At 40.8% G+C, this 20978-nt stretch overlaps 1 protein-coding gene across 1 annotated transcript; it reads right to left on the bottom strand.

The window, feature by feature from the left end:
- Nucleotides 1–322: 322 nt before the first annotated feature.
- Nucleotides 323–15151, bottom strand: LOC129872411 (uncharacterized). The gene is made up of 5 exons (XM_055947404.1): nucleotides 14656–15151; nucleotides 14442–14550; nucleotides 13983–14169; nucleotides 13001–13095; nucleotides 323–440 (listed from the first exon to the last, which is right to left on the bottom strand). The coding sequence occupies exons 1-5, from the start codon at nucleotides 15149–15151 to the stop codon at nucleotides 323–325; spliced, it is 1005 nt and encodes a 334-aa protein (XP_055803379.1).
- Nucleotides 15152–20978: the final 5827 nt, after the last annotated feature.

The following is a 20978-nucleotide window of genomic DNA, read 5'->3' as shown; positions in this document are numbered from 1 at the left end:
AGGTATGACGACTATATGCATTCACCAAGAAATTTCTATATATTTGCTTTACTATAACAGAGTCTCCTACCGGTGTAGCTACCTCAAATTGTTCTATTAACTCAAGTTTTATTCCAATCCTACTAGCAATAAAGGGAGATATATATGACAAGGTGGAGCCTGGATCTATCAATGCATATACGTTGTGAGAAAAAATTGATAATATACTTGTAACCTCATTTGGTGACACCTCCTAGTCCTGTCTACTAGCTAAGGCATATATGCTATTCGAAGGGCCACTAGAACTGGATGCTCTACCACGGCCTGCTGGTGTCTGAATACCCTACCATATAGGGCGCATAGCGACCAAAGAAGATGAACCAGCAACTGACCCAGTAGGCTGAACTGCACCTCCTGGACCGCCCCCGAATGGACACTTTCTTATAATATGGCTTTGACGGCTGCAAGTAAAACAAGCACCAGAAACAAAATGTCACTCTCTAAAATGGGGCCTACCACAACCGGAACACCAAGGTTAAGGTGTCCTTGACTGGCGCAAACCCCTGCTCATCTGTGAACCCGAAACCTTAGAGCTCTGACCGGCTCTTGAATATCCTGTGCTATCGAATATCCTACGTGTGACTATGGGGGTGCACTTCGGATTGACTAAAAAAGATACCTACTATACTGCTGAGGCTTTCCGCCTCGAAACTCACCCAAATGACCAATCGATCTAGCCCTTTTTATGTTGGCCTTTGTCATGATTTCAATTGGGTTGATGCCCTTTGTGCTGGTCTTCTACCCCCTTTGCATATGCCTATACCCGAGCAATATCCATACCTAGCTGAGAAGACATTGCCATACAGCTGTCAATCAAATAATGATCTGGCCTATCATATAACGATGCACTCTATCAGCTATATCAGCTACAATAATGGGTGCATGTCTCACCAACGAGTTAAACTCAAGACTATAATCTCGAACACTTCTGCCATTCTGCCTCCAATGTAAGAATCTATCAACTTTGGCTCATCTCATTTCTGGAGGTAGAAAGTGACCAAGAAAGGCTCCACAAACTCATCCCATACCGCTGCAGAAGCACCCTCATCCCTAGATAACTCGCAAGATTTATACTAATTAACAACTACATCATGTAACCGATATGAAGCTAACTCAACAGACTCAGTCTCAGAAGCCTTAATTATCCATAACGTATATTGCACCTATCGGATAAACTTATACAGGTCATCCGCAGGCCTCGACCCATAGAACTTTAGGGATTACAAGTCAAAAAGTCATGAGCCCTCAAACTATCATGTCTATCTGCATATTCTATTCCTAGCCTATGCCTACGAGCCTTTCCTGCCATTAATCTTATCAGTAACTGAACTGTGTCTCTCATGGCCCTATCCTCCGCCCTTGGCTAGGGAGTTGGAGACTCAGTCACTAAAGCCTCTGAAGCTAGCAGTGAAGACATCCCTTGATCCGTAGTTGTAGTTGTTGCTGTTCTAAGCTCCTTTGGGGGTGGCGGCGTAGTAGAGCTCGCCGACTAAAGTACAATCTCCGGCATGGACTGGGCATGCACCTTAGTAACTCTTGGGGTCTGGCTACTTTCTCCCGCTACCAACTTGCCCTTTTGATCAGTTGTTGCTTTCCTTAGAGGCATCATTGTAAATATAATAATCTGCTTTCCAATAAACAAGACTCTTCTAGACATAATCTATAGACACTCTGAGAATGACCTGCTCTAGTACCACTTTTGTCACGACCCAATCCCGTAGGCCGTGACTAGTGTCGAAACTGGACACTCGCGTACACCCCTATTAGCTATAATTACCATGCATAATTTAGAACTTAAGGAAATAGAATGCTATCTCAAAACTATCACATATTCATATATTAACACAACCTATCTCCTGAACAGTCACAACTTATCAATAGGTACCACAGTACATAGGCCGACTAGGCTGTCATAGCATGTGGGTTTGTCCCGTTATATACGTATACGCGAGCCGACAAGGCTGCCACTATAAAAGAGAACGTCGCAAAACATAAGTCATACTAGCACCGATGAACATCATCTACATACAACCCACATATATGTCTACAGACTTCTAAGAGTACTGATAGTATCATATGGTGGGACAGGTCCCTGCCATACCCCTGAATAAATATAGGTATACACCAAAAAGGGGTTTATACCACAAGTCTAGGCTCTGATACAAAGGAGCACCCCAAAATAGCTGAGTAGGAATCCTAGGCTGGTGGATCATCGAAGCTAGTACTTGTACCTGCGGGCATGAAATGCAGCCCCCTCGAGGAACGGGGTCAGTAGAAGATATGTATCGAGTATGTAAAGTATGAAATACAGTAGTAAAGATCATAAATGAGTAGAGAGTCCAGGAGATAAGTATGATAATCAAGAACTCACAGTACTTGTGTTTTACGAAACAAATCATGCATATCATTATCATATACCGTACACGACTCATTATGGGACTTGGTGCCATAATTGTGTCATTATATGATCATATCATCATATATATATACCATACCTTTCCCTCTAGTAAGGGACTCCATGAATAAAGTCGTATACACATATACCGTACCCGGCCCATCGTGGGACTCGGTGCTATAACCATATCATTGTAACATCATGTCACCATATAGCGTACCTGACCCTCTAGTGAGGTACTCGATGGATAATGTAGTAAATTGTGAATGATAACATACCCAACCCAGGACTCAGTAAAAGATGTATTAACAGTATGCACGAGTAAAATATCATGAACAACCATATACAATTAGATCATCATCTGAGACTCAATAGAATAATCATAATGAACTATCATTTGAAGATCAGAATAGTAATCGTCTCAAGTACCCTCTGAATGTCATTAGGGACCATATCAAATGGAGCCTCAGGAATTATAGACATGTATCAATATAATGCTAAACAACTTATGAAATCAGAGACATTCGTCATTGTAGAGTTCTTAGGAATAGGAGCTTATACATCCATTTACTATTCAACATATATAAGGCTCGAGGGCAATAGCTCAACTACTTTAAGAGTTTTACCGTCAAGAAGTGAATAAGAGTCATGAATCATACTCGAAGCTTATGAATGAAATTACCCTCAAAGCTCATATCATATATTGCATATGTTTAAGACATGCCCAAAGAAAAGAGGGATATCTTTACATATGCTATACCCCATATTTTTATACCTTGAAAGGTTCTTAAGCTTCTTAGAAGTCATCATGTAGCCGGATAATCTATAACACTACCAAAAAACTCTAAGGAAGGGAGAATGTGACACCTCATAGTAAGGAAGATTGGAAATATGGTTATAAAAATCTGGAAGAAGTTAGAGGCCAAGTAATGAGTCGTAGGACTCGACTTACGTACGTAAGCTACCCACTTGAAAATCTTACATTCTTAAGCTACTTGATTTCATACCAAGTTTACGTAGCAAGGATAATATAGGTTCGTAAAGTAATACGAGATTACGAACCCACGAGGAGGAAAAGAAGGTGATACGTGGCAGCAAGAGGGAGTGCCATATGGCAGAAGATGGAAGTGCCATGTGGAAGCAGCTGAACCAACCCCCCCCCCCATATGCCACGTGGCAGCCCCTAAGTGGAGGAGGTAATGTGTTGGCCCACTAAGGGTTTAACACGTGTCACCACTTAGGGGATGACACGTGTCAACCCTCTAAGGTAGCCTACATATATATTTTTTATGATTCATTCTTATCTACAACCAAATTCATTCTTATCTACAAACTTCTAGAGAAAAAAAAGAAGAGAAGATAAACCTTGAGCTAGAGAAGAGAGAGCCACTGGGTTGGAGAAAAAAAAGGGTAAGTCCTCCAATTTTATTTAGTGAATTAATTATCTAGGGTATAACACGATGATATGAAGGTTATTAATGTAAATTTATGATTTGGGGAATCACGAAAAGGACAACAAGCAGCCATAAAGTTTTAGTCGCGCTAAAGGAACTTCCGAGGTGAGTTTTTGCGAGTTTAGCGAGTTTTGGGCAAGGTAAGGTTTTCCCTTTCAAATTGGAGTCTATGATGATATTATGAGGTATATTACATGTATTAAATAAGGTTGTAAGTGGAAAAATTGCATAAGGATGCTTGATGTTAGAAATGAACTAAATTAAAGTTGTTATAGTTAAATTGAAGTCGGGTAGTGTGTTGTCATTGTGGTGCTGCAGTTGTAGCTGGTTTGGTTGTGTGGTTCAGGGATAGAAGGTGTTTTAAAAAGGGTGTGTTTTCTGATTTTTTCATCCATACGATCCTCCATTTCATATTGTTAAAGTTTTTACGAAACAAAGATTAAAAACTCTATTTTAATATCGTAGTTAAGCGAGTTGTTTGGAGTTTGTATTGTGTAAAGTTAAATTAATTTACTTATAAATATGATGCTGGTTATTTTTGTTGGTATAGTTGTTGATATTTTGGCTGAGTTGAAATCTCGGGAATGTTGAAGTTATAGGGGAGATGCTGCTCAATTTTTGGTAACTTCGGAGCTAGTAATAAGCTAGTTAAAGGGAATAGATAAGGAAATGATTCCCATGGATACGTGGTTTTAGAGTTGGAAATTGGAAAGTGAAAGGTTATTAATATTAGTATTACTCTCATGTTAAATAGGTTTAAAAGACGATGAGGCGAACGTGGTTAAGAGTAATCCATAAGAGGTATGTGAAGCTAGGTTCTTTCTCTTGGCATGTTTTTGGCATAGGTATGTAAAGCTACCCCTTCCTTCTCTTGGAATGTTTTGAGATAAGTATTACATGATGTAAGTTTGGGGGATTATTTCATCCATAAATCTCTGAGCATGATTTATGACTCTTATCTACTTCCTAATGTTAGAACTTCCATAATAATAGAGCTATGGCTCTCAAGCCTTCTATATGATGGAGAGTAGTAAAAAACTGTGAAGCTATCTTCCTTTCTTTGGCATGGTATTTATGAAACAAATATATGATTTTTATATGCTTCCAAGTAAGTTCCTATTCTTAGAGCCACTTGGATGGCTAACGTTTTAGATTTTCAGAGGTTCTATTTTGATACAATCCATAGTAACATTCAAAAGGTACTTGATATAGCGCTTGTCTTGATTTTTGAATGATAGCTCATTTTGATCATTCCATCGAGTCTCAAATATGATTTAAATTGTATTTAGTTTCTCACTACTCTACTCGTGGATGACTCAATGCTTTCTTCACTGAACCTAGGCTAGGAGATACATGATCGTGCGTACTTCTCTACTTTGTTTGCTGTGCCCCGACGTGAGGGGGGCAGGTACGCCCTGTACAAGGGTTGTGGAGTTATGTTGTGCCATGTACACATATGCTGATGTCTGATGATATGATATGATATGACCATCTGATATGATATGATCTGTTACGGAGATATTCCCTACTCTAGAGTTATGCTGTGTTGTGGCACCAGTGATGGGATGACGACCACATTTTGTTCACCGCATCCTGTAATGGGGCCGGATATGACATATGTTTTTCTTCATGCATTATCTGTGTTTTTGATAAGTATTTTGACATTCTGGATATTTTGCTCATTTTCTGCACATTCTGTTCTGGTTATGACTTTATTTATTACAGTCCATGCTTTACATTTTCTATACTGACCCTCTTTCCTCGGGGGCTTTTTTACATGCCTGTAGGTATAGACGTTTGAGTTTCCGATCCGCTTGCTTAGGACATCCACTCTACCGTTTGACAGTGCTCCTTTGTCCAAAGCCCATATTTTTGTACTTACCTTTCTATAGCCTATATATATATATTGGTCAGGGGTACGATGGGGACTTGTCCCACCATATAATTATACTATTATTCTATAGAGGTTTGTAGATATGTATTTGTGGGTTCTGTATATGTTTTGGGCTTTTGTGTTCCATGATGGCCTTATCGGTTTTTGTGAGCTGCATCTATTTTCGTGCGCTATATAGTGGCCTTAATTAATTTCTATATTTATTTATTCTGCTAATATGCTAATTTGGGCTAAGGGTACGTATGGGTGTCCAACTCAGGCACGAGTCGTGGCCTACGAGATTGGGTTGTGACAACATATGTGTTATAGATCAACTGTAACCAAGCTTTCGTCGTTACCCCTTTAACCTATTTAACACGAAAGTAACACTATTATTAATAAACTATGACTTTCTACCTTATAAATCTACAACCAATTACTTATAGGAATCATTTTCTCGTTCACACTTCTTGATTAGTAGTTTTATTAGTTAAGAACTTAACAGAAATCGAGCTGCATTTCCTCTATAAACTCACCTAACCCTACTTTTAATTAATCTCCAATTAGCACAGCAACACCAACAACAACGATAACAACCTAATAACCTCTCCTTATCCTTCTTCAATTCAAATCATTAATATCAAAGATTTTACACCAAAGAGATCAACATACGTTTCTTATACGACACCTTATACGCTTGGTTTCTTCTAAATTTATGAGCCATATTAACAACAACATGACAGCAACTTTGACCTCCATCCACATACAGTAAAACTACTTCAACATCAGTTTAATACAAGTTCTGAATAATCCACCAAAACTATGACAGCAAAATACTATTTTCGATTTTTATTTTGCAAAATTACAACACACGAAAAGGAGCATAACATTGTTGTGAACAACAGCACCTATACTTATCTAAAACTATATTTCTATCCCTTCAACATAAACAAATTACCTTTAAAAATAATACCATAGTAGCGACAACCCTAATCAAACCTTAATCTGATTAGAACAATTTCAATTCTGTCTATTTACACGCCCAACACTTAAATATGGGGTTTTCTCACTTTCAATTTCATTTAATTCCTTCATCCTAATATAACAGCAACAACCACGATGTTATTTAAAATTGATTCACCCTTTTTTTACTTCAAAACAGACCCTACACGGCTTCAACACCCTTCAATAGTAACGTGTATAATTTCATATTTCCATCCCATGTTTACACTTCCACAACATGTTTAAATCCTTATTAAAATGTGTGAAAAGGAGATCAAACCTTACCTTAACAAGTGGGCTTCTTGAACTTGCTGAAATTTGTAGATTCACGTTGAACCTCCTTGCTTCCCTAACAATGAATCCCACATTTCTAATCACCTCCCAATGGGTCAAAATTACCTTAGAGAACTAGTTTAGGAACCACAATTTAGGAGCATATTTGCTGCAGTCATGGTAGAAGCTCTCATCCTCTCTTTCTCTATTTTTCTCTATGTTAGGAAGAAGAAGAATGAGCTAACAATGAGCTCTTAGTCATTAATATAGAAATATATATGCTTCCCATGTGGTGGACATGTTTCCATAGGCTTTCCATGTGGTTGACATGTGTCCCTCTAACCCATGCGCCAATCAGCTACTGCCATGTGTCTTGGTGGGCCCCCCTTAGTGGTTTAATTAACTTAATTAATCATAATCAATCACTAATCCCCACTAATTCATGCCAAAAGTTTGTAAGTAGTTGCATCACCTACTTTTCCTCTTTAAAAAAATGCAGCCCATACATTCTAACTAGGTGCATCACCTACTTATTCTTTTTAGTAGGTTCATAATCTAGTCTTACCTTAAGAACCTGTGTGATCCTTTCTACTTAAGCTCGACATGTACTCAAGTAGATTAATTATGTAAGACATCCAAACCAGTAGCTTAAGAAATTAGGTTGATTACCACGACACATTATTTGGCCTCCAACTCCTTTCAAATCCTTCCAAACCTATTTCCAGTCTCTATGCAAAATATGGAGCATTACATCCTCCCTTCCTTCAGATCATTTGGTAACATCATTGATAACATAGATCACATGAAAACTATTACACCCCACACTCTCGAGCTTGGAATGTCTCTTAAGTTCTTTTGACATTATCATGTGAGCTGGATAAGCTACAATACTATCAAACGACTCCAAGGAAAGGAGAATGTGATGATACCCTATAGTACAGAAGGTTCGAAATAGAGTCATAAGAATCCGAAAGGAATTGGAGGCCAAGTAATGAGTCATAGGACTCGATTTACCTACGTAAGCTACTAATTTAGAAGTCTTATAGACTTGATTTGCTTAAGGACATACCAAGCTTACGTAGCATGGATTACATAGGCTCCAAAAATAAGACGAGATTACGAACCCACGAGAAAGGGGAGAAGACAACACGTGGAAGCCAATGGAGGAGCGACACCTGGTAGAACCTCAAGCAAGCAGGTGACCCACCTACTTAGGGTCAAGTAGATGACCAACCTACTTGGGAGGTGGGGCCCATAAGGACACGTGGCAGCCTAGGGGTACGATATGGATCCATGGCCCAATAGGGGCTGGACACATGTCACCATATGGGGATGACACGTGTCACCTCCTAGGACCACATATATACATGTATATGTATCTTATACTTCAGTTCTGATCCATTAAAATTCAGCAAAACTCAAGAACAAAACCCTAGTTTAGAGAGAAACTAGCGACGGCTAGGAGGAAAAAAAAGAGGTAAGTCCTGATTTCGTTCCATAAATTAATTATCTAGAATATACCACGATGATATGGAGGTATTAGAAGTATAAAATCATGTCTTGGTGCAGCCAAAACGTACAGCAACTAGTCCACACAGTTTCAGCACGCTAAGAAGGGTTCCGAGGCGCGATTTTGGCTAGTTTGGCCAATTTCGGGTAAGGTAAGGTTTGTCCTTTAAATTTGGACTTTATGGGGGTTTTATGGAGTGTATTATGTAACTTTTATACTTCTGGAAGTATAGAAAAATTTTGGGGATGCTCAGCGAAAGAAACAATCTAAATTGAAGTCGCCGTAGTTAAATTATAGTCGAAGTGAGGCGTGGTGTGTTTGGAGGCTGATTCCGGTTGGGTGGTGTGTGTTGAAGGGTATAAATGTGTTCTAAAATAGGTGTGGAAGTTTCTGGTTGCATCCACATGATTCCACGCTTCGTACGATTAAAGGTTTCGCAAAATAGAAACTAGAAACCCTATTTTGGATATCATAATTTCGAGCGAGTCGTTCGGAGGTTGTAATGTATAATGTTGCAAAGTTTTCTATATATAAGAGCTGCTGGTTATGTTGTTGGTTGTCTGTATATATTAGGAACGTGATTGGGAATTCGTATAGGGCACATTATAGCAGAGGTGTTGTCCAATTTTCGTTAACGCCTTAACTAGTTAAGGAACTAGTCGAGAAGGCGAGCGCGGGAATGGGGTTTATGAATACTCTCAAGTAATGTAAGATGCTTAAAGGTGTAAAGAGGTTGATGTTCATATTGATTTCATGTTACCTAGGTTCACAGGATGACAAGGCGACCGGGACAAAGACTAACCCATAACAGGTATGTGAAGCTTTCTTTTGGCATATTTTTGGAATAAGTATGTAAAGCTTATCCCTTCTCTTGGCATGTTTTTGGCATAAGTAGGTAAAGCTATTCTTCTTTATTTTGGCATGTCTTAGATATAAGTTATGAATAGTTTGTATATGGAACTTGGGGATAGTTTCATTCGTAAAGCTCCGAGTACAGTCCATAATTCTTATCCACTTCGTAATGGTAGAACTCCTGTAATAGTTGAGCTATTGCCTTTTTAAGGCTTCTATAGGATAAAAGGTAATATATGTAGAGCCTATTGACTTGTGTTCACTTCTAAATGCTAAGGCTCTTAAAGTAGCTGAGCTATTACCCTCAAGCCTTCTATACAGGAAATAGTAACCGGATGCATGGGAAGCATGAACTATAACTCCTATTCATTTCTTAATATCGAAGTTCTTGAAGTAGTTGAACTGCTACCCTCGAGGTCCATTCTTAAGCTCTGAATACGCTATATGTCTCATATTCACTCCTTGGCAGGAAAACTCTCATCGTAGTTGAGCTACCTTCCCTGAACTGTCTATATGTCGATTAATAATGGGACTTAGAGCTCCTATTCCTAAGGACTCTGTGATGACAGATGTTTATGATTTCCTTAAGACGGTTGGCATTACCCTAACATATGTCTATAATTCCTGAGACTTTACTTAATATAGCCCTAGTGGCACTCAAAGGGCACCGGAGATGATTATTACCCTGATCCACGAACGATAGTTCAGTATGATTACCCTAGTGAGTCTCAGATAATGATCTACCTATATATGATGATTAGGACACCAAGTTCCCTAAAGGGTCGGGTACGGTATATGATGATTATGACACCGAGTCCCCTAAAGGGTCGGGTATGGTATATGATGATATGATAATAACACCTAGTCCCCTAAAGGGCCGGTACGATATATGATGATATGATTATAACACCGAGTCCCCTAATGGGCCGGGTACGGTATGTGATGATATGATTATAACACCGAGACCATTTACTAGGCCGGGTATGGTATGATATATAATGATAGATAGGCATGCATGTGAAAACATAATAATGTAATCATAATATATGACACAATGCCATATGCGATGACATGGTAACACCGAGTCCCCTAGCGGGACGGATACGGTATATGAAGATGGTGTACATGCCTTATGTTATAAGATGCAGGTATAGTGTCTTGTTAACTGTTATACTTGTTCCCGACATCCCTATTCCAGCTGTTCTCTTAGTTATGATGCATTTTGCTTTATATACTCAGTACATATATCGTACTGACCTCCCTTTTCTTGGGGGGCTACGTTTCATGCCCGCAGGTACAGATGTTCATTCTGGAGATCCATCAGCTTAGGACTTCCTCTCAGCTATGTCGGAAGTGCTTCACTGTTCTGGAGCCTAATTTTTGATACTGGTCACTTAATGTATATGTTTGTACATTCAGGGGTACGGCGAGGGCCCTGTCCCGCCATATGTTGCTGTTACTATTCCTAGAGGTTTGTAGACATATGGATGTGGGATGTTTGTGAGTTCGTTTCGATTGTGCCTATACGACATTTTGTGAATATAGTTATGTTACAGAAGCCTTGTCGGCTTACATGCCCTTATGTGCTATGAAGTGAGTGAAAGAGGCCATACGTGCACGAAAAAGTTTTAACTCATTGGGGTTTTTACGAGTAGTATCACCTTGTTCATAGCTCAGTATGACTACAACTGATAGGTAGGTATACGGGGGTCCAGGTCGAACCCCAGTCCACCTGTGTATATGCAGATCACCTAAGGGAAAGTACACACTATATAGAGCTTATTCTCTTTCTTCTTTTGGGCATGTCCTTGTCTTAGTTGTAAGTCGAATATGATCTGAGATCCGGGGTAACTCCATCCTTAGCATCTCCTGTTTACTTTTGAATACCGAACTCTGATAGTAGTTGAACAATTTTCCTGGAAACTTCTATACGTTAAAGAGGTACCAAATGTACAAGCTCCGAGTCATAAGAGTACACGAGACTATGTGTTTGATTCCATAAATGATTTGTCCCTACGTTAATACATGTCTAGGGTCCCCAAGATTACTTTTGAGATAGCCTCTAATGGCATTTAGAGGATGCTCGAGATGACTACTTCTTTACTTGGGTCCTCAAACAAAAGCTCAACTTTCTTATTCTTTTGAGTCTCTGATAATGATTTGAATTGCATATAGTTACTCACTACTCTACTCGTGTATACTATAACACTTCCTTCACCGAGTCCCGGCCGGGTTCATTATCGTGTACAACTCACTGCATTATTCACCGAGCCCTCACTAGAGGGTTGGGTACGTATGTATATATGTATGATGATGATGTGTTGCAATAAGGTTGTGATAGCACCAGGACTATCATGGTCCTACAGATGTGATTCGCCGGATCCCTGAAAGGGTCAGCTATATTGTATAATTTGAGCATGCATGCTTTTGTGATTCACAGAGTACAGGTACAGGTTTCTTGTTTGATAATTTGTTCCCCTGCTTGTCTATTTCTGATATACCTCCAGTCGTATTATGTTACGTTTTACATACTCAGTACATATGTTGTACTGACCCCCCTTTCCTCGGGGGGCTACATTTCATGACCGCAGGTGTAGGTACACAGGTTGGGGATTCGTCAGCGTAGGAGTCATTTACTTTTGAATATCAAACTCTGATAGTAGCGGAACTATTTCCCTGGAAGCTTCTACAGTTAAAGAGGTACCAAATGTATAAGCTCCAAGTCATAAAGACTATACGAGACTAAGTATTTTGATTCCATAAATGAGTTATCCCTATGTTAATACATGTCTAGGATCCCGAGATTACTTTTGAGACAGCCCATAATGGCATTTAGAGGACACTCGAGATGACTACTTTGTTACTTGGGTCCTTCTAGGAAGCAGGTAGTGTCTCCATATTTTTAAAGCATGGATCACCGCTGCTAATTCCAAATCATGAGTTGGATAATTCTTTTCGTGCTTCCTAAGCTGTCGGGAGGCATAAGCTATAACTCTACCATGCTGCATCAGAACGCACCCTAATCTAATACCGGAAGCATCACAATAAATAACAAAGCCATCCGGTCCTTCTTGAAGAGTGAGGACAGGAGCCGTAGTCAGTTTTTCTTTTAACAATTGGAAGCTTTATTCACAAGCGTTAGTCTATTGGAACTTAACCACTTTTTGAGTCAGTCTTGTTAAGGGTGCCAAAATGGAAGCAAACATTTCCACGAACCTCTTATAGTATCCTGCTAATCCTAAGAAGCTACGTATCTCCGTAGGGGTTGTGGGTCCTGGCCAAGCCTTTACGGCCTCAATCTTCTATGTATCCTCTCGAATACCATCAATTCCAATAATGTGTCCAAGAAAAGCCACTGACGTTAACTAAAATTCGCATTTAGAGAACTTAGCGTATAATTTCTAATGTCGAAGTACCCCTAGTACCGCCCGTAAGTGATCCACGTATTCCATCTCCGATCTTGAATAGACCAGAATATCATCAATAAATACCATCACAAACAAATTTAGAAATGGTTTGAACACTCGGTTCATTAAATCCATAAATACTGCTAGAGCGTTTGTCACCCAAAAGACATCACCTTGAACTCGTAATGCCCATACCGGGTCCTGAATGCGGTCTTTGGTATATCTGCCTCCCTTACCCACACCTGATGATAGCCTGACCGCAGGTCTATCTTCAAAAAGCATTGGGCACCCTGCAACTGGTCAAATAGATCATCAATCCTGGGGAGGGGATATCGGTTTTTAATTGTTACCTTATTCAGCTGCCTATAGTCAATACACATTCGCAGTGATCCATCTTTCTTTTTCACAAACAACACTGGTGCTCCCCATGGTAATGTTCTGGGCCTAATAAACCCTTTTTCCAATAGGTCATTCAACTGCTCATTTAGCTCCTTTAACTCCGCGGGTGCCATTCTATATGGGGAAATAGAGATAGGCTGAGTATCTGGTGGCATGTCCACAGTGAACTCCATCTCCTATTCTGGAGGGAGGCCTGGAAGTTCATCTAGAAACACATCTGGATATTCATTAACCACGGGTACCGAATGAAGAGTTGGCACCTCTGCTTCCAGATCATGCACGCAGACTAAATGATAAATATACCCCTTGTTGATCATCTTCCTTGCCCTAAGGTATGAAATAAACCTACCCTTCAGTGACGCTGTGTTTCCTAACCACTCGACAATTGGTTCGTCTGAAAACTGAAATCGAACCATTTTATTTTTACAGTCTATGTTAGCGTGACAAGAAGCTAGCCAATCCATACCCATGATAACATCAAATTCCACCATATCTAACTCTATCAAATTAGCCAAGGTACGATGACTATACATATTTACCGGGCAGTGTCTATATACCTGCTTTACCACAATAGAGTCCCCTACTGGTGTAGCAAACTCAAATGATTCTATTAACTCAGGCTTAATTCCAATTCTACTAGCAACATAAGGAGATATATATGATAAAGTAGAGCCTGGATCCATCAACGCATATATGTCCTGAGAAAGGATTGATAATGTACCTGTGACCACATTCGGCGATGCTTCCTGGTCCTATCTACTGGCTAAAGCATATATACAATTAGAAGGACCGCCATAACTGGAAGCTCCACCACGGCCTCTACCGCGGCTTGCTGGTATCTGCATTCCTTGCCCCATCGGCGCATAGCCACAGAAAAAGACGAACCCGCAACTGACCCAGTTGGCTGAGCCATACCACCTGGAGTACTTTTAAATGGACACTCCCTCGCAATATGGCCTTGACAGCTACAAAAAAACAAGCACCCGTAGTCTAACGACATTCTCCAAAATGAGGCTTGTTGCAAAGGGGATACTGGGGTATCGGGGGTCTTGACTGCCGAAAACTATGGTTTACCTGTATACCTGAGGCTCTAGAGCTTTGACCGGCCCCCAAATATCTGGCGCTTTCAACTTGTCCACCTGGGAACTATGGAGGTACACTCCGAGTTGGCTAGGAGGGGTATCTCCTAAACTGCTGGAATCTCCCGCTGTGAAATTCCCCCGGATAACCAACTGACCTAGCCCTCGTAGGCTGACTTCTGTCGAACCCTTTGTCAGGCTGGCGCCTTCTACGTCGCTCTTCTATCCCTTGGGAGTATGCTTGTACCGGGCAACATCCATGCCTGGCTGAAAAGCCATGGCCATACATCTATCAACCAAATAAAGCTACAACTGTGTGGGCATGTCTTGCCAATGAGTCAAACTCAAGGCTATATTCTCAAACACTCCTGCCGTTCTGCTTCAACTGCAAAAATCTATCCACCCTGGATCGTCTCATTTCTGGAGGCAGGAAGTGGCTAATAAAAGCTTCTACAAACTCATCCCATTCAGTTGGAGGAGCACCCTCACCCCTTGATAAATCCCAAGACTCATTCCAGTTAGAGGCTACATCATGTAGCCGATAGGAGGCCAATTCAACCGACTCAGTCTCCGAAGCCCTAATGATCTGCAGTGTACGCTGCATTTGTCGAATGAATTCCTGTGGATCCTCTGCAGTTCTTGATCCATGAAATTCTAGAGGGTTACAAGCTAGGAAATCACGGACCCTCAACCTGTCTTGTCTATTAACATCATTTGGGCCACGTCTTTGGGCCTGTCCTTCCATCAGTCCAGTCAACAGCTGCACGACATCTCGCATAGGTCTATCCTCTGCGCCGGAAGGTTCTTGTGCTAGAGGTTTAGGATCGGTAGCTGCTGCTGCCCCAAGCTCCTCTGGAGGTGGCGGCATAGTAGAACTCATCGACTGGAGTACAATCCTCGGCATAGACTGGGCACGGGCCCTGGTAATTCTCGGGGTCTGACTAGTTTCCCCTATTGCTGACTTGCCCTTCTGGGCCGTGGTCGCTTTCCTTGGAGGCATTACTGTAAATATATAGATCGGTTAGTGAGGGGTCATCCTAAAAATATAGCTCTATCGCACGATATAAGATAAGAAAGAAGGTAATATCCTAAATGTCCTGCAGCCTCCTGTCTATAGGTGTGGTGCACAACACACCGATAAATAAGCCTCTACTAGACACGGTCTATGGATACTCTTAGAAAGAACTGCTCTGATACCACTTCTGTCATGACCCAACCCCGTAGGCCATGACGGGTGCCAGAATTGGACACCCCTATCTACCCTGGCCAACTATACATAGTCTGTCCCCTGGTTATACTCAAAATACATCAACAAATAAGAAAACTTATAAGCCAACAAGGCTATTGTAACACATAGGGTCGTCCCATGATATATATATATACGAGCCGACAAGGCCGTCACGACTCCGAGAATGCCCTGGATTATAAGTCATATCAGTACAGCCGTATATATTCATACATACAGCTCATATACTACTCAGGCACAACTCATATATAGCCCATGCACAACTCATATATAGCTCATATACAGCTTAGATATAGTCCATATACAACGTATATACACCTTATATACACATACGCTCTACACACATACAACCCACATCTGTATCCACAGACCTCTAAGAGTCAAAATAACAGTAACATAAGGTGGGACAGGGCCCCCGCCGTACCCATGAACAAAACTTATATAGATGCATCAAGTTTTAGTACCCAAAATCAGGCTCCAGCATAATGGAGCATTCTTGGACCGCTGAGTGGGACTCCTACACTGGCAGATCCCCAACCTGTGTACCTGCACCTGAGGGCATAAAATGCAGCCCCCTGAGGAAAGAGAGGTTAGTACGACATATGTACTGAGTATGTAAAATGTAAAATAATACGACTGGAGGTATATTCGAAATAGAGAAGCAAGGGAACAAATTATCAAATCAGAAACCTGTACCTGTACTCTGTGAATCACAAAAGTATGCATGCTCAAATTATACAATATAGCCGACCCTTTCGAGATCCAGCGAATCACATATGTAAGACCATCATAGGCCCGGTGCTATCACTACCTTATTGCAACACATCATCATCATACATATATACATACGTACCCGACCCTCTAGTGAAGGGATCGGTGGACAATGCAGTGAGTTGTGCATGAAAGGACATGGCCCGAGACTCGGTGAAAGAAGGGTTACAGTATACATGAGTAGAGTAGTGAGTAACTATATGCAATTTAAATCATTATCAAAGACTCGACAGAACAAGAAAGTTGAGCTTTTGTTTGAGGACCCGAGTAACGAAGTAGTCATCTCGAGTGTCCTCTAAATGCCATTATGGGTTGTCTCAAAAGTAATCTCAGGGACCCTAGAGATGTTTTAACGTAGGTCCAAATCATTTATGGAATCAAACACATAGTCTTGTGTAGTCTTTATGACTCGGATCTTCTATATTTGGTACCTCTTTAACATATAGAAGTTTCCAGGAAAATAGCTCAACTACTATCAGAGTTCGGTATTCAAAAGTAAACAGGAGATGCTAAGGATGGAGTTACCCCAGAGCTAATATCATATTCAACTTACAACTAAGACAAGGACATGCCCAAAAGAAGAAAGAGAATAAGCTCTATATAGTGTGTACTTTCCCTCAGGTGATCTACATATACATATTTCGTACCCGGTCCATCATGGGGCTCGGTGAACCACTATGGCATCGTAATCTCATTTTCGTATCAAATACATCTCAATGGAAAGGAGAGATAGCTTCTCACACACTATATTCTAACACATAGAAGCCCTATTAGGCAATACTTAATCTTTACAGGAACTCTAATACTGAACAGTGGATAGGGGTTATGAGGCGTACTTAGAATTCTGGGAATGGAACTATCCCCACACTTCGTATACAATTCACTTAAGTCTAAACATTGCCAAAAGGAAAGAAAGATAGTTGTACGCACTTATACCAAAAACATGCCAAAAGAAAGTTCCACATAACTCTTATGGATTCCCCTTAATCGTGTTCACTTCATTTTCCTCTAAACCTATTTAACATGGAAGTAACGCAAGTATTGACAACCTTAGAATTCTCAGAAACTTAGACTACTCACGAGTGTTCATAGCATTCATCCCCTCGCTCGCCCTCTCGACTAGTTCCTTAACTAGTTAAGGTGTTAACAGAAATCGGACAGCACCTCCCCTATAATGTGCCCTATCCAAATTTCCAACCATGTCCTTAACACCTAAATCCAACAAACAATAAAATCAGAAGATCATATATATATATATAACATGGAAACATTACACAATATAAACTCCAAACGACTCGCCCGAAGTTACAATACCAAAAGTGGGTTTCTAGTTTCTATTTTGCGAAACCTTTAACCGTACGAAGCAGGGGGTCATGTGAATGTGACCATCAGCTCCCCCACCTCATTTAGAGCACTTTTATACCGTGCAACACACCACAACACAACCAGCAGCATCCCCCACGCGCACAACACCTTATTTCGACAACAATTTAACTATAACGATTCCGATTTAGTTTATTTCGAATGTCGAACTTTTCCCGACTTTTTACCAACTTCCAGCAGTCAAAAAGGTGTGTAATACACCCCATAACAACATCATAAACTTCAAGTTAGAGGGGAATACCTTACCTTTCTCGACGGATAATTTAGCGCGCTGAATTATCGTGGCAGCTTGCTGTCCGTTTTTTTTCTGCACCAAACTCTAGTTTTATACTACTAATACTTTCATATCATCTTGATATACACTAAATAATTAATTTATGGAACGAAATCGGGACTTACCTTATTTTTCTCTCAAGTCGTCGTAATTTTATCTCTAGATTAGGGTTTGTTCATCTATTTTTGGTTGCTGCAAATTTGATGAATAAAAGCAGAAGTTTATGATACATATACCTACAAATATGTGGTCTTAGGGTGTGACATGTGTCATCCCCAAGAGGTGACACGTGTCCAACCCTTATTGGGCCACCGCATCTACATGCTGAAGGAGGGGCTGCCACGTGGCAGTGGGGCCCACCTCCTCCAAGCAGGTGGATCACCTGCTTGCTTAGGTGCTTCCATATGTCACTCTCCCATTGGCCGCCCCACGTAATTTTTTTTCCTCCTCGTGGGTTCGTAATCTCGTCTTATTTTAAGAGCCTACGTCATCTGTGCTATACAAGCTTTGTATATACTAAAATAGCTTAAGTATGTAAAACTTCTAAGTTAGGGGCGTACGTAAGAAAATCAAGTCCTACGACTTATCACTTGGCCTCCAACTCCCTCCGACTTCTCTTGACCCTATTTCCAACCTCCCCTACCATGGGGTGTCACATTCTCCCTTCTTAGAGTTGCTTAATAGGGTCGCAACTTAAGTGGATCACATACTAGCTTCTAAGTATCTTAAGGAACCTTCCGAGTTCAAAGATGTGGGGTGTAACATCCTTCCCCCCTTTAGAACATTCGTCCCCGAATGTTAAATGCAACTTCCTTTAAGACTATATATAAATTATAGAGGGGTTCCTTTCCTTTATGCTATCACATACATTTCCATCTATTTTATTAACATACGAGTGCTCAAGAATTGGAGTTACCTATATATATCGGGAATAGGTACGGATACATATGATTCATGTCCTCTTCAGCCTCCCAGGTCATTTCTTCTCGATTTCTATTCCGCCACAGCACTTTAACTGAGGCTACGTCCTTAGTTCGCAATCTCCTAATCTGTCGATCTAGGATGGCGACTGGCTGTTCTTCGTAGGCTAGTTCTTGAGTGACCTGGATGTCATCCACAGAATGCACTAAGGACGGGTCACCTACATATCTGCAAAGCATTGATAGATGGAAAACTGGATGTACTGCTTCCAGGTCGGCTGGCAAGTCTAATTCGTAGGAAACCTTGCCTATTTGGCGAAGGATCAAGTAAGGACCAATGTATCTTGGACTCAACTTTCCTTTCTTGCCAAATCTCATTACTCCTTTCATGGGAGACACTTTCAAGAATACCCATTCACCCACTTGAAACTCCAATGGTTGAAGTCGACTGTCTGCGTATGACTTCTGTCGACTTTGGGCAGTTAATAATCTTTCTCGAATAAGCTTTACCTTTTCCACCGCCTGTTGGACTATGTCTGGACCCATTAGTTGCATTTCACCAACATCGAACCAACCGATAGGGGACTTGTACTTCCTATCGTATAAAGCCTCATATAGCGCCATTTGAATGTTGGAGTGATAACTGTTATTGTAGGGAAACTCAATAAGTGGTATATGATCATCCCAGCTACCTTTAAAGTCAATTATATAGGCTCGTAACATATCCTTTAGTATCTGAATAGTGCGCTCGGCCTGCCCATCAGTTTGGGGATGAAATGCTGTACTAAGGCTCACTTGTGTTCCTAAGCTTTCCTGGAATGACCGCCAAAAATAGGCTCTGAACTAGGCTCCCCTGTCCGAAATAATAGATGCGGGAACACCATGAAGTCGTACTATTTCCTTGATGTACAACTTCGCATAATCCTCGGCGGAGTATATGGTCTTGACTAGGAGGAAGTGGGCAGATTTTGTTAGCCTATCCATAATAACCCATATGGAATCCTGCTTCCGCAGAGTACGAGGTAAGCCGATAATGAAATCCATATTAATTGTTGGCCCTGTTAGGCATTGTTGGTATTTTCTGCGTGCAGGTTATGGGATAGTATAAAGTGTAGAGGAAACTCAGCTGAAATATTTACCAGAATGGGGAAAAGGAAATGAAATATAGATTTTTGAGATGTCTGAGAAATTGATGCCAAGTACCCCTACTGTGTTTAACTAAAGCTGTAAGAGGTATCCTTCAAGTTGCCGATAAAGGGCACCCTTTTCGCTTGAAGAATTTTATTTCGGAGGAACAAAAGCTTATTTAAGTAGAAAGTTCAGACTACGGCATCTCCAGCTGTATTTGTACTGTAGGAATTTAAACAGAGGGCTCAGGAAAAATAATGAACTCGTAATGGGGTGTTAAGGACTCCATGTGTTATAATAGCCTCACGGACTCCCAAACCTGTACTTGTACCTGCGGGCATCAAATGCAGCCCCCCAAAGAAAGGGGGTCAGTACGACATATGTACTCAGTATGTAAAACATAACATAATACAACTGGAAGCATATCTGAAGTAGAGAAGCAGGGGATAAAATATCAAACTTGGAAACCTGTACTTGTACTCTGTGAATCATGAAAGCATGCATGATCAAATTATATAATGTAGCCGGCCCTTTCGAGATCCAGCGAATCACATCTGTAGGATCATCATAGGCCCGATGCCATCACCACCTTATTTCAACACATCATCATCATATATATATACATACGTACCCGACCCTCTAGTGAAGGGCTCGTTGGATAATGCAGTGAGTTGTGCACGAACGGACCCGGCTCGGGACTCGGTGAAAGAAGGGTTACAGTATACAAGAGTAGAGTAGTGAGTAACTATATGCAATTTAAATCATTATTAGAGAACCAATAGAATAAGAAAGTTAAGCTTCTATTTGAGGACCCGAGTATCGACGTAGTCATCTCGAGTGTCCTCTAAATGCCATTATAGGTTGTCTTAAAAGTGATCTCAGGGACCCTAGTCATCTGTACCTGCAGGCATGAAACGCAGCCCCCCGAGAAAAAGGGGGGTCAATACGATATATGTACTGAGTATGTAAAGAA

Source organism: Solanum dulcamara, chromosome 11 (assembly GCF_947179165.1).
Source record: "Solanum dulcamara chromosome 11, daSolDulc1.2, whole genome shotgun sequence".
Taxonomy (NCBI): domain Eukaryota; kingdom Viridiplantae; phylum Streptophyta; class Magnoliopsida; order Solanales; family Solanaceae; genus Solanum; species Solanum dulcamara.
This window is presented reverse-complemented; position numbering and strand designations above follow the sequence as displayed.

What these genes read in the sequence shown, in the direction of transcription:
- LOC129872411 (XM_055947404.1), bottom strand. Translation starts at nt 15,151, where the DNA reads ATGCCGCCACCTCCAGAGGAGCTTGGGGCAGCAGCAGCTACCGATCCT. An exon ending in TTTGCAGTTGAAGCAGAACG is followed by an intron (nt 14,551 to 14,655) that starts GCAGGAGTGTTT and finishes ATGGCTTTTCAG; the next exon opens with CCAGGCATGGATGTTGCCCG. An exon ending in TTATGGCGGTCCTTCTAATT is followed by an intron (nt 13,096 to 13,982) that starts GTATATATGCTT and finishes GACCAGTTGCAG; the next exon opens with GGTGCCCAATGCTTTTTGAA.